Source organism: Melanerpes formicivorus, unplaced genomic scaffold (genome assembly GCF_026170545.1).
Source record: "Melanerpes formicivorus ecotype bairdi unplaced genomic scaffold, bMelFor1.0.p_v2 SCAF_28, whole genome shotgun sequence".
Taxonomy (NCBI): domain Eukaryota; kingdom Metazoa; phylum Chordata; class Aves; order Piciformes; family Picidae; genus Melanerpes; species Melanerpes formicivorus.
Window position 1 is genome coordinate 5,030,325 of NW_027142380.1, and position 13,814 is coordinate 5,044,138.

At 46.0% G+C, this 13,814-nt stretch overlaps 1 protein-coding gene across 1 annotated transcript in view; it reads right to left on the bottom strand.

Annotated features, from left to right (window-relative positions):
• The window catches only part of LRIG1 (leucine rich repeats and immunoglobulin like domains 1), a 101,294-nt gene that overhangs the window by 25,048 nt on the left and 62,432 nt on the right, over positions 1–13,814 (bottom strand). Inside the window, 5 exon segments of the mRNA XM_068154312.1 lie at positions 911–1,054; positions 6,469–6,612; positions 7,625–7,768; positions 9,957–10,100; positions 11,084–11,221. Of these exon segments, the coding sequence (XP_068010413.1) occupies positions 911–1,054; positions 6,469–6,612; positions 7,625–7,768; positions 9,957–10,100; positions 11,084–11,221 (714 nt within the window).

Below are 13,814 nucleotides of genomic sequence, written 5' to 3' on the forward strand. Positions count from 1 at the left end.
GTTGTTGAACTTAGAATCACAGAATGGTTTGGGTTGGAAGGGACCTTCAAATGTCATCTAGTCCAACCCCCTGCAGTGAGCAGGGACATCCTTCACTAGATCAGGTTGCCCAGACAGAGCCCTGTCAAGCCTGACCTTGAGTATCTCCAGGAATGGCACCTCAACTACCTCCCTGGAAAAATTGTTCAAGTGTTCCACTACCCTCACTCACTCCTAATGTCCAACCTAAATCCACTCTTCTCTAATTCCAAACCATTGCCCCTCATCCTATCGCTGCAGGGCTTTGTAAAAAGCCCTCCTCCAGCCTTCTTGCAGGCCCACACTTCTGGTATGATCATATCCCAAGCTCAGCCTTCTTAACATCATCTTAGCCCAGAATTTTCCATTTATTATTCAATTAAAAGAAAAACATAAGAGAAGGAACAAGATGTAAAACTGCTTGATAGCACATTTAGGAGGATACTCAAATTTCCCAGATTTACAGTGCACAGAATTATTCCCTCCTCCTCCTCCTGAGTGCAGAATGACCCAACAGAAATGATCCTTTTCCAAGAATTTAAATCAAAGTCAATAGGACAGCAAGAGAAATTCTGCTGTCAGCTGAAGGACTGAAGTCTCAGGGATATTTGCTCAGCTGGGCTAGATTCAGAATCTTATCCTGTGTTCCTGTAATTTTGTTCTGGAGCCCTCTGCTCTGACAGCACCCTACCACACTGAACAGTCCAACTGCCATTCTCCTAACCGCTCTTGATTAATACAAGTTGATTGAATGATGAGGTAAACACAACAGAGCAGCATGTAGGTGAGTTTGATGCTGAGGACCCAAAGCAACTGCAGGGCAGAAGAGTTTGGCAGAACACACACTGGAGGGAAGATGGGTGTTAGCTGGCATGAGCTGGGAGCAACTTACAGGACACGCAGGTTTTTGAGTCCCTTGAAAGCGCCTTCTGCAATGTGATTGATGGAGTTGTGGCTCAGTCGCAGTACGTGCAGTCCCCCGAGGTCTGCTAAGCTTCCCTCATCCAGCCTGCTTAGGTTGTTGTAAGAGAGTATTCTGAGGGAAAAAAAAGCCACAAAACAACAGCCCTTGTCAATCCAAATTACTGCTTTCCAAATTCCTCTGCAACCAACCAGTGCCCACCTCCCACAACCGACTTACAGGAGGCAAGGTGTACTGGGTGGATACATAACAGATTGATTAGGAAGTAAGATTGCAGTCTGCAGACATTCCCATGAGTTGCCCACGGGGCAGAAGGTGTTTGGAACCCAGCTACAGGGAAGTCTTCTGTACAGGTAACAGAGAAAGGCTCCTCCAGAAGTGAGTGTGAACAGTAACTCAGCATATATGTGGGCAGTTGTGGGGACAAGCTCCTTTTTCCCTGTACAGCTAAGTTAGGATCATCACCCCTCCTCAGTCCCCAGTTGTAGAGGTGTCAGGTATCAGTTCTGGTTGTGTTCATTGCTCACTCCCATTTTGGACTCCCTCAGAGGCTTACAAGAAAAAGTAGTTCCCTCCTTCCCCCCACCCTGCGAGGTGGAGAGTGACATCAGATGGGTTCTGAAGTTCACATGGGCTCTTGGCAGGGCCCAGACTCCTGCGTTCGGGAGGTGTCTTATCACTCTGCAGTAGTGCAGAGCGAGCCCCAGGCGTCTGGGTGTGGGTGTCTCCACAGCCTGCTCCACCCCACTTGAGAGCCAAAAGCATTTCACCACAAGGCAATTGAATGCTTCCTTTCATGCACAGGAAGGAGGTATCTGTTGCAAACCAGCCGCCTTCCCTCCCGCTCCCCTTTGTCAAGGAGTGTAGAGTCTCCTTGAGATCATCTGCACTTAAAAGTGACTAATATTGGAGGGATGTTCTTTTTTTTTTCCACAGTTTTTCATTCAGCTCTGTATTATCAGATTTTTATTGTTTTAAGCACTACTCCCATTGTAGTTTGGAAACTGGTAGCAAGAAAGCTGGTTTTCTCTTTCCCAGCCAAGGTGCAGATGAGGCTTCTGAGATCTGACACCAAGGGGAGGCCATGGGATGCTACAAACCACTGCAGACACCTCACACACTGTGCAACCACCTTCTATGCAAGTAGTGGAGTTGCAGTGTAGCTGACATTGAAGGACAACTTGGGCTTGTCAAATGAGGGACCTCCTGGGGTAGCAGCAGGCAATCACTGGTCAGTGATCTTCAGCCTGAAACTTTCATCCACAGCTCCCTCTGATCTCTGGCTATTGCAGCAGCTGGGCAAGCCCTGCAGAGCTGTTGGCAGGTAAGTGTGACCAGTAACAGCCTCAGGTCTAAGCTGCCTGCACACTGACATGTGTGGTATAAAAAAGTGGACATTGTGGGGTATAAAAAGTGACACTCAGCCACATGCCACTACCTCTATTTTCTCAAGCTTATCTCTTTACAAAGGGAAACTGCATAGGATTTTCAAAAACACTTTGGTGACCAGGGAGCACAAATCACTTCAAAAGATGTGAGGGTCTGGGCTACTAAACATTTCAAGAAGTGGAGTTATGCAGCTTTAAACAAGCACTGGAATCCCTTTTTTTGTGCAGACAGGGAGAAAAAAAATAATCTCCCTGAGTTCCAAACCTCCAAATTCCTCTTCTAGTACTGCCTGTTAATGAGTCTGCTTAAAAATGTGTCTAGGGCTTGCATGAAAGTCACTGCAAAGCCAAAACCTAAGTCAAAACAGACCCACACTCTGAAGCAGCGAGACTGGCCTTCACTTGGCAAATGAGCTCTCTATCTTTTAGCTGTGTGAGTGGGCAGAGAGCAAGCTTTGGAAAAAATTCAGCCAAGATTAATGAGTGTGCAGAAGGTATGGGACAACATACTTTCATTCCTAAAGAAGTTGTAGTGTTAGCTACGAAGAACTGGCAGCCCGTCAAAATTGTGTCCTCACCTGCGATTCAAGAATTTGGCTTTTAAAGAAAAAACAACAACAAAAAAAACCCCACCCACCCCAAAATCCTGTTCAAAGGTAATCCTAAACCTAGCTGAGGGAAAAAAAAAATCAGCACAAACAAAAAATGTTCCTTTTGATTCTACACAGAAGAGTTCCTTGCCACAACCGGTGAAGGCATGTTCCCCTCTGTTCCTGCTGACGTCACCTCATGGAGGACGGACAGCAGCAGTCAATGGAATGGAATGGAATGGAACGGAACGGAACAGAACAGAACAGAACAGAATAGAATAGACCAGACCAGGTTGGAAAAGACCTTTGAGATCATCAAGTCCAACCTATCACCCAACACCATCTAATCTACTAAACCATGGGACCAAGCACCCCATCCAGTCTCTTCCTAAAGGGCTCTTCCAATGCTTGCAACCAGATGGAAGGTTTCAGGAGCTAAAGCACCTGGCAGCGGCTTCCTTCAACATGTAAGGGCTCTGCTTCCTGCCAGTGGGACAGGCCAGCTTGCACAACAGCGTGTTTAGAGGATACAGTCTCAAGCTGCACCAGAGGAGGTTTAGGCTGGATGTTAGGAAGGAGCTCTTCACAGAAAGAGTGATTTGCCATTGGAATAGGCTGCCCAGGGAGGTGTTGGAGTCACCATCACTGGAGGTGTTGAGGAAGAGACTGGATGGGGCACTTGGTGTCAAGGTTTAGTCGATTAGATAGTGTGGGATGATAGGTTGGACTCGACCTCAAAGGTCTTTTCCAACCTGGTCTGCTCTATCCTATCCTATTCATCTCCTCAGCAGCTTGGATTATTTGGGTTGATAGAAGGCAGGAGGTCTCTGCTGCTCCCCCCAGGCCTGTCATCCCTCTAGCAGTGAGCAATTACTGGAACTCAGAAGCAGCAATGTTTACCTACATAGTCCTCTTGGCCTGGCCAGGCAGTGGGAGCACAGCACACAGAGACACATGCCAAAAGTGATAGACAAATGTGTTAACCACAAACCTGCTGAGGAGCTGAGGCTCCTGCTGCCAGCCAATTCTGGATCAGCTACATCCAGCACTTTTAATTCCCATCCACCAAACCATAGGTACAAAGTGAAAAGAAAGCCCCAGCAGCCAAGTCCTCATTTACCTCTGGTGAAATCCTATGCTCCCACTGTGGATTTTTCCATGATGGTGACGCCCTAGCACCTGACTAGTGAATACAATCAGCCCTTTCTCGTGTCCCTAACAAGGCAAGAGCTCTCATTCCTTGGTAGCTTTTACATCTGATGAGAGCCCTGGGGGTCATGTTTTCTCCCAACAACTGAAAGAGAGGCAACTCATCCTTCAGACGCCTGCATCCTTCCTTAGTACAGATAAGCAAGGGTCTGACCACCTATCTCTCTTGGACCACAGACTTGAAATTCATTTCCTGTACAACCACAGACTGTTTTCTGATGACTGAAACTCAGCAGATTCAGCAGTCCTGGGGGTGAGCAAAGAATGAAACTCAAACATTCAAAGAAGTGCACAGAGGCAGGTGTATCTAGTGCTTCCTTTCCTCACCCTTCAATTTCAGAGCAGACCTCTCCTACAGGTACTCTCTGGCTGTGGGAGTTTCAGTCAGGAGTATCTGATGGCTCCCTGCAGCAGCTTTACCCTGAAGGCAACACCTGCCTGTGCTGTGTTGCAGAGATGTGTGCTAACACCCACACAATCGCCTTGCGAATCTCAGGTGATGTCGTCTCTGGCCTCACACTCCAGCACAATCCTGTTTGTCAGGCTCAGCACACCCCAGTGGCTCCCACCACCTCACAACACCAAGCACTTTCCAAATCTACCCTATTCTGCACCAAGACAAGTGAGTCCTGCACCAGGCTTGTGCAGCTGCTGCAGAAGATGGTGACTAAGCTAGGACAGCTCACTCTTAGTGCTACCTGCTGGCACAGGAACCCAATCCACAGCTGACAAATCAAGGGCTCAGCGTGATGTGCAACCTCCATCTAAACCTCCAAAGCTTGCAAAGATTCTGTCAGGTAGAAAAGATAAGCACAGTTCTCCCCAAAAGACTGGTGACATTCACTCTGCAGGATGTAGATGGGGCTTACCCACCTCACCTGAACCCAGGCTGAAATAAAGCTGCAGCAATGGCACCAGGTAATGGGTCGCTGAGAACAGGAATCTCCCAGAGCTGTGCTACTAACACAGTGCAGTGATCTGAACATGTCCGTTCTAGGGATCCACATGCAAGTGGCTTGGGTCTGATGTTTCAGACCTAAGCAGACCACAGGAGGAACATGGTGCTGACTCTGATCTGTTGCCTTGGAAGATTTCTCCTTTGACACTACCTTTATCCTACTAAAATATCACTTGATCTGCACAAGAAGGAACTGTAGCTTTCTACAGCACTGTGCCAAGCAAAGAAGCCCTTTAGGCATGGGCAGCTTCAGAGCAATTTGAAAAGTTAAGTAATTAAAGAGTAACACATGTATTTAACTAAAACAAAACAGAAAACGTTTCCTTGAGCCCTCCAACTCCACAGCTGAATGAGCAATTTAGGGTCATGGCTGGTCACTGGGCTAACAGAGTCATTCTGCAGCTTCTAAATGAATGACATGTGTCATGTCTACCTGTCTCTTAATCCATGTCCCAAAAGAGCAGGTACTGACAGCTGGGTAGACAGATACTGCCTTTACTCCGAGTCCTGAGTGAGGCATCTGAAAACAGGAGGCTGCTTCACCCTTCTACCTTTTGGTGGATAGGAGAATCCCTAACGATGTTTAACAAGAGATTTCCAAGCACCAAGCAGGACAAATTCCAGTTCCACTGACCACATGTGTCAAGTTCCCCAAAGGAAAAAGCTCATCTTTCCACAGTCCCACCAAGAGGATGACAGCTACTTCTGTACATACTGCAGGTATCCATGTGTGTCTCCTCAAACAGGCATCAGGCAGTGCCACAGACCCAAAAGACACTCTTGTGGGGCTGTGCCAACCAGCAAGGCTTTCCTTCTTTTATCAGAGAGATTGTATTCACAGCTGGAAATCTCAGGAGAGCAAAGGCAATGTATTTACTTTTAACAACTGAGCTCTACAGGAAGGGTGAAGTGTAAACAGGGGAAACAAGGAGAACTGCCTTTACATGGCCAAATCTCTGCTCTTTGTAAATACAGAGAATAAAGCAAAGCTTCCTTCAGGCTGTACAGTCAGCACATGGGCAAGCCATGCATGTCTTGTACCTAGCTAGCTAAAGTGTTGGCAAGCCACAGATCACAAACTCCCCAAGTCTTTTGGCACTCCATACTTCTAATGGGTTCCAGTCTTTGTTTCTGATGTAAAATATTTTAATCAGGTGCTCTGAAGGTTGTAACATCATAAATAAAAAGGGCATTGCCCAGGAGGCTGCAGTTCCTGCTTTTCTAAAGGTTGATCCAGCAGAAGCTGTAAACCATGTGATGGGGAAAAATCCTTACCCCCCTTTCCTGCCATTGTCACACTACCATCAAACCTTTTCAGGTTCCTTCCAACCCCTAACATTCTGTGAAACCTGCCCCATCAACCAACAAAAGAAACCAACTTACAGCTCATGCAACTTCTGACAGAAGCTCCAGCCATCAGGGTTGATGCGGGATATGGAGTTGTTACTGAGGTGAAGCTGGTGCAGAGATGAAAGGCCATAGAGAGAGCCACTGTTCACTTCTGTCAGGCTGTTATACTCCAGGTGGCTGTGGAGAAAAATCAGAATGAATTGACAGATAAGCAGCACTGGGCAAATGCTGAAGAATTTCCAGCAGTGACAGATTTTAGCCATTCCTCCACACCTTGCTACATACTCATGTGCATGTGTGGGCATTTTTTGTGGAAGTGAAGGACACAAATTCAAGAATGACACAAAGGAAATGCCCAGAATAAGCTGTGACTGCAGAGGCACATTCAGCTGTGAGTAAACTAGGCTTAAACCATCCCACTCGAGTCTGTGTTTGCAGAGACTCAGCTGTGTGACAGCAGCGTCCAGAAACACGCTGTTCTGAGCCCTTCGGACCTTGCAACAACACCTGAAAGCAAACTGTCATAGAAGTTTCAAGCACTGCTCTGCAGTGACTATCTAATTTGTTCTCTCCTATGGAAAGAACACATCACTGAGGTAGGCCAGCTTTGTTTCCAGGTATCCCAAAGGGCAGAATAATCAGGTCTGCGACACAGAGATTCCACGTATCAGTCAACATGAATTTTCAGAGGCCAGATTAGCTTTTACTTAAAGACCAACTGAGATCTTATTGAATGTTCAAACTGTCAAACTTTCAAAGGAATACTGCCACAGCTTGGAAAACAGTAGAGCCTGGAAGCTTGTAAAACCCGCTAAAGCAACAAACTTCAGTAAACTGTCGGTTCTTCACCATTAAGGGTGGTGAGCCACTGGAACAGGTTGCCCAAAGAGGTGGTGGAAGCCCCATCCCTGGAAGTTTTTAAGGACAACCTCATCTAGTGGAAAGTGGCCCTGCCCATGGCAGAGGGGTCAGAACTAGATGATCCTAGAGGTCACTTCCAACCCTGACAATTCTATGATTCTGTGAACTCAGCAGACACTGCTGTAGCATAGTAGAGTTCTGTGCATGTAGGACTGGCAGAGGTGCCCACAGGTCTCTGATGGGAGTCCTTGCTCAAATGCAGAGCAGGAAATGACAGCAGGTGAAGCCTAGGCTGTTGAAGGGCAAAGAGCCTATTGCTCCAACTTACAGCACTTGCATCTTGGCCAGACCCCAGAAAGCGCCATCGGTCAGCTTGCTTATGTTGTTGCGCTGCAGCTTCAGCACTTCCAGGCTGTCCAGCCCCTGGAACGTCAGCCCTTCGATCAGGCGCAGGCGATTCCGGTTCAGCTCCCTAAAAATCACCAAGGCCAGGCAAGTTTATTAAACCCCCATCCTTTCTCACCAAATCATCTGTGCAGCACACAATGGGGACAGCAATGCCAACAACTCCTCCGTCAATGGTTCCCAGGAGACGGCAGAAGCGCACCGGAAACTTTCAATCCCAGAGCCAGACAGGGAAGTCAGCTGGGTGTGATTGCTTAAATAAACTCACCCCAGGACAGACTTTCACTAGAGAAACAACAGGCAGTGTGGCAGTCCCTCCTCATCCCTCCTCTCTCTGCATTTCTTTTATGCCATCAATTCAGCAATTTCATCAATTTCCTCTTCTCTCAAACGGAGACACCAATACAGCTGAACACCAGCACTGCTTCCCTTACAGCTCATTGTTTTCACAGGATTTGTAACTGCCCTGGAAGAATGTGCTCTGAAAAGAGCAGGTACCCTGAGAACTGTGAGCCCAAGAGGAAATTTTATGGCTAAGTTTGAAAGGAAAGCTTTTCACATTTGCTCCTGTTCCTATTCTAAGAAGCCAAGAGAGTGAAACATGTTGTCTCACTCTTTAGCAAGGCAGCCTCAGGATTCTGTGTAAACAAAGATCTCCAACTTGATTCTCTTAATTTCTTTCTTCCCCCCTGGGTGGGGACTGACGCCTAAGCTTTGGGAATGCCTTTTATTCTGAGTAGCAATTTGAACATCACCAGAGCATGCTTTGCTAGAGAGTTTTATGGATTCCTACACCCAGACATAACAGGTGGAACACAGATCCATAAAGTTAGTGTGAAACTTCATTGACACAACACTCCAAAGCTGAAGACTAAGTTCTTCAAATGAATACCTTTCTGCACATGCAAGACTAATCTAAGGGGAGCTCCCTATTGAAGAAAATGGTGGAAGTTGCATCATCAGAACAGGTTTTGGAAAAGATGAGGAAGCTGTAGACACTTCAAGCTTACTTCTTAACTGCCTGAAAAAAACAACGCTGAACTCGCACTCTGGTTGAGTGTAATTAAAGTCAAGTAAGCAATTAAAAAGTTTGCAGGCTTAAAGACTCTTGCCTTACTGCACTTCCTAGGCTGTCAGTGAACTACACTTTGCACTTTGCCAGAAAAGAACTGTACACAAATCCTGTAACACATCAAGCCTGTGTAACTTGCAGTTTATTCCTGTTTATCTATAGGGTTAAACAGCCAGCTGTGAGACTGTCTTAAAGCGCACCCATTACTCCAACTCTCAGTGAAAACTGTGCTCCTAAACAGAATTGACTCTCATTTTCATTCCAGTTTTGCACATGACTCAGACAACCACTTCCAACTGAGAGGCAACAGACTTCTAAGATGCTATGCTATTGTGTCACACTATTCAATCCCAAACTGGCTGTAAATCCTACACGTATGCGAGCACAAATGCACAACTAATCCTTAGACACATCTTGGCTTAAGTATTTTGTCTCTCAGTCAAGAGGCTCCCATTCAGAGGTGTGAGTTCCAACAGCTTTGGTGGAATTCATCTGAACAGAGAGGGGTTGACCTTTTGCCTATCAAATTTGATGGGACAACTGCAACAGGCCCCAGGCTGGGCCCATTTCTCCAACAGCAGCAGAAAGGAAAAGCTAAACCATTAGTGCTACTACTTTACACAAAAAGCATATTTATAGCTGCAGATGTCTGTGCGTCCCCACGCAGCTCCTGCCGTAGGGACCACAGGCAGGACAGCAATGCTGTATGTGTTAACTCATCTTGAGTGTTATTTTCTCTGCCCAAGTATCACCATGCACTTTAACAACCTTCCATCATTACCTTTTTATTGCCACATAAAGATACCTGTGTGGTCTTGAAAAATTAACGTGGTAGCTGAGCTCTGTCACTTGCAACAGAAGCATCTTTCAAACTGCTCTTGCACCACAGACACCAGCGGCATTCAAGGGAGTGCTGAGTGCACAGGATGCTGATGTCTGCTGCAGCATCTCACCCTTCCCACCTCATCAGTAGATGGCCTGGAAAGCCCACAGTTACAAGACCAAAAATGGATCCTCGCCCAGAGTGTTTCACCAGGTGCTGGCAGAGGACTACAGCACAATGTCTTCTAAGTTTTATGGGCAGCAGGTGAGGAAGGGTGACATTTGCTGTGTATATCCTGAGGGGCATTTTATCTCCATACAGTGTGGCTGAGCTTAACTAAAAGGGCACATTTCTACTCACAGTTGTATTAGCCTGGGTAGCCTGAACGCCTTGACAGGAAGCTGAGTGATCCTGTTTTTGCTCAGACGCAGCGTTAGCAGAGACCGTGACAGACTATCGAAAGCACCAGGCTCCAGGGTGCTGATTCTGTTGCTCCCCAGGTAGCTGCAATAAATCAGAGCACAAAAATTAACAGTTCACTCAGAAATCTCCTTTTATCAGCATTCAGTTGGTCTCTAGACAGGCTGGTGAAATTACAGAGATGGCTTCAAATCAGTTGGATTTCTGGCTGTGCACAGAACACAGTGCCTTTCCCAGAGCCATGTCACAAACATGGAGAACAGATGCACACCTCCCAGGGGCTCCTTGATATCCTCCTACTCCAGCAAGGCAAACCATTACAGAGTGAAAACCCAAAACCCTGCATATTCCAATGCAGGATGATTCTACTCATTCCCCATTTTTCCCTCAGTATCTGTCCCAGGGTTTTTTCTTACTTGGACTCAGCCACCGAAGCTGAATTTACAGGACAGCAGGGGCAGAATTTACAGGGGCAGAAATTTAGGTACAAATTGTAATGCAAGCAGATCATCTGCACCTCTTCAAAGGTACCTAAAACACAGATTACTTTATGTTTCCCTGAACAGGCAAACATCTCTGTTGGGAGGGTGTTACTCTTGCTTAGACTCTGCTTTTCTTCAAATAAACACTGAGAGCTTTCAGTGGGCACTTTAATGATGAAATTAGGCATTCTCACTCTCCTCTTCCAGATGCAGCACATACACTTCCTACTGGGGAACAGACACAGATCAGCTGCAGACAGTTCCTCTGGTTTCTAGCTGTTAAAGACATCCACACCTGAAGGATACAGGATACCTTTTCTCTTTTGCAGCATTCCTAAACACCACAATAATAGCCTGCATTCTTTACAGATACATCAGAAAGCAAAAAGACAGAGCTCAAAAAACAACCTGACAGAAGGAACAAAGTGCTGCCTCCCCATTCGCACTTGCACTTAGAACCATGAGGAATAACCCCATATTTTGCATGTTCATTCCCTCTCCTTTTTTTTTTTTTAAAGGAGGTTTGAGGCCCTTTTCTCTGCTGTGGCAACTCAACAAAAGCTGTTCCCAACCAGAGAAACTCACAGCTCCTTTATGTGAAGTCCCTGCGGAAAGCAGCCGTTTCGGATTTCCGTGATGTCATTGAAACTCAGGTCCAACGTTTCCAGGGCAACGTAGGGCTTCAGTTGACTTGCTTCAATGCTGCGGATCCTGTTGTGATGCCTGAAACAGTCAGGAGGAGAAATGGAGACAACTTCTCTTAGAAAAACAGAAAGAGTATCCAAGGCCGCAGCAGACCCGCAGGCTGGCCCCTGAGCTCGTACGCTCAGTATTAGAGTGCTCCTTCAACGGCTGTCTGAGGAGAAACCCACACCAGAGACCTTCCCTAATCCCCACGCTGCTCCTAAGGCTAGAGACAAGCTCACAGATATTTGCAAGCTTCCAGATGCTTTTTCTGGTATAGCACAAGACTTTTCACTTCCACAGAACTGTTGACTCAATTTGTTTTTCTTCAGCAATTTGGGCTCAGTTCCCTACCAGCCTGCACATCCAGGATGGATTTGTTACATGCAAGGACTGTAGAGCTGGATTCTAATCCCACGAGTAGGAAGGCTGATTGATGGTTTAAGCAACCTGCCACTGTTTTACACAAACTATGGAATTTTCAGAGCAGGAAACAGTAAATAAGATCTCAGCAGAAGTTACAAAACATTGTTTCCTTAATTCCTACAGATTTTTATGAAAGCTTCCAGCTTTGGACTCTGTTACAATGATTTGTAATCCACAGAAGTACTGTGAGAGGGCTTGGAAACGTTTCCTCATCTTTTGCTACCTTTGTCCTACTGTGCAACTGGGACAGCTCTGCAGTGTCAGTGCTCTTCCCAAGCACCAACTGCAGGCTCAGACCCTGTAATAGTCACCTGCATCTGCTGTCTCACCAGCACCAGCCTGAAAGGTCCACTTGAATGCTTTTCTTTAAAGAAGGTGCTACAAGCTGTCCTCAGGTTTTCCACAGCCATCAAACAGTTAAATACCTCTAGACTGAATCTGTACTCAACAAGGTTTAACTAAAAATCCCCTGAGTCCTTTCCTCTGACTCTTTTCTGGCCTGAATCAGTAGAGAACAGTAATCAATTAAAAAAATACATAGTGTATTAGTCACAAGAAGTAGAGCACATGCCTGATGTGCATTTAGACCAGTCACTGGTATTGCTGGCAGGACTGAGGCACTACAGAGACGCTCACCAGACACTTGAGAAGTTGCTGAACAATAAGAGATAGGAGAAGCAGTTCACACAAGTACTTAATCCAGCAGCTACCCACTGAGTAACCAAAAGAGGAGGGAGCAGCCAGTGAAAGCAGTCTTGCATGCAAACCAGCACAGCCCAGCTCTCCGAAACAAAAAGCCTGACTGATGAGCCGACCACAGCCTTCTAAGGCGCTGCGCTTGATGGGTGTCTAGAAGCTCATGTTCTCCAGCTTCAGACTCACTTCAGGCTCTGCCAGGAGTTCAGACAAGCCCTTTTCAAAGAGAAACTCTCTCCTCAAAAGCAAACACCGGTAACACATGACAAGAGACCTGCCTCACATACTGAGATCCACTCCCTTACCTTCCCTGTTCCTAGAAGCAGATTGTTCCACTATCACATTTGCTGGTAGGAAGAGGGTAAAAACTGTAGCCCCAGAACAATTTAGTTGCTGGAGACTCACCCTTTAACAAACCCCTATGTGACTCTCACACTGGGGAAACATTTGCAGAAATGTTGCTCCGACTGAAGAGTTCAAATGCTCCTTAATTATTCTCTGCAGGCTCACAAAACATTTAGAACAAATCCTGCACCACTATAGCAGTGTGCCACTAAGCTGATGCAAAAGCATCAAGAAATTCAAAGGACAGTCATAACTGATGTCCCTGAGCTGATTATTCCACAGGTTACAGGCACACAGCTCTCTACAACCAAACTCTAAAAGGCAATGATATGGCTCCTAACAAATAATCACCATCCAGTTACAGCTAGGAATACGGACTGAATTTCCCTATCTATGTACATAGTGGAACAGAGGTCCAGTGAATTTACACTCTAGTGAGAATAAGAGACAGGAAAAATCACTATACCTAGAATTTTGTGGTCACCACAAATTGAACACATGGAAGATGAAGATTTCTTTTCCCCAAGGGCTAGCTTCTTTTGCAATGAGCTCCTTCAATTGAATGAGCAAACTCAAAAGCTTTTATCATTTTTTCTTTCCCTCAGAAAAGAGTCTACTAAATGTGTGTGACCCTGATTCAGAAAAGGACCTCAACATAGCCATAAGCAAAAGCAAACCCCAAGCATGTTTTCTGGAGCTCTCCTGAAGCAGAGACTGTGAGTTCAACTCTCATCTCATTTAGGCCGTGATGGCTGAGATGAATCTGGCCTTAAATTAACAGGAAATGAAGGCTTGTACAAATGAACACAGCCAATCTATAAATTACCTGACAATCCCTGTGCAGGGCAGCTAAATCTGCAAGGGACTGAAAGCACAGAGATATTTTGGACATGAAGTGTTCTTCAGAAGCCAATGTTTTTTTTGGTTTTTTTTTAGTATTAATATTTTTATGCTTTAGTTGCTCAATATATATCCAGCCTGCTTGCCTGCCAGATCTCCCAGCCTGTCCCAGAAGGCAGACTTTGAGAAGGGGAAGAAAAGGACAGGAGAGAACTATTTTGTTTGAGCCATGTTAGTAGTTTCCAGGTGACTTCTGTCCGTTTGCCTCCTGCTTTTCATGTGCTACAGCTGGCAGATTAGATGGATGCATTATTTCACACAGGAA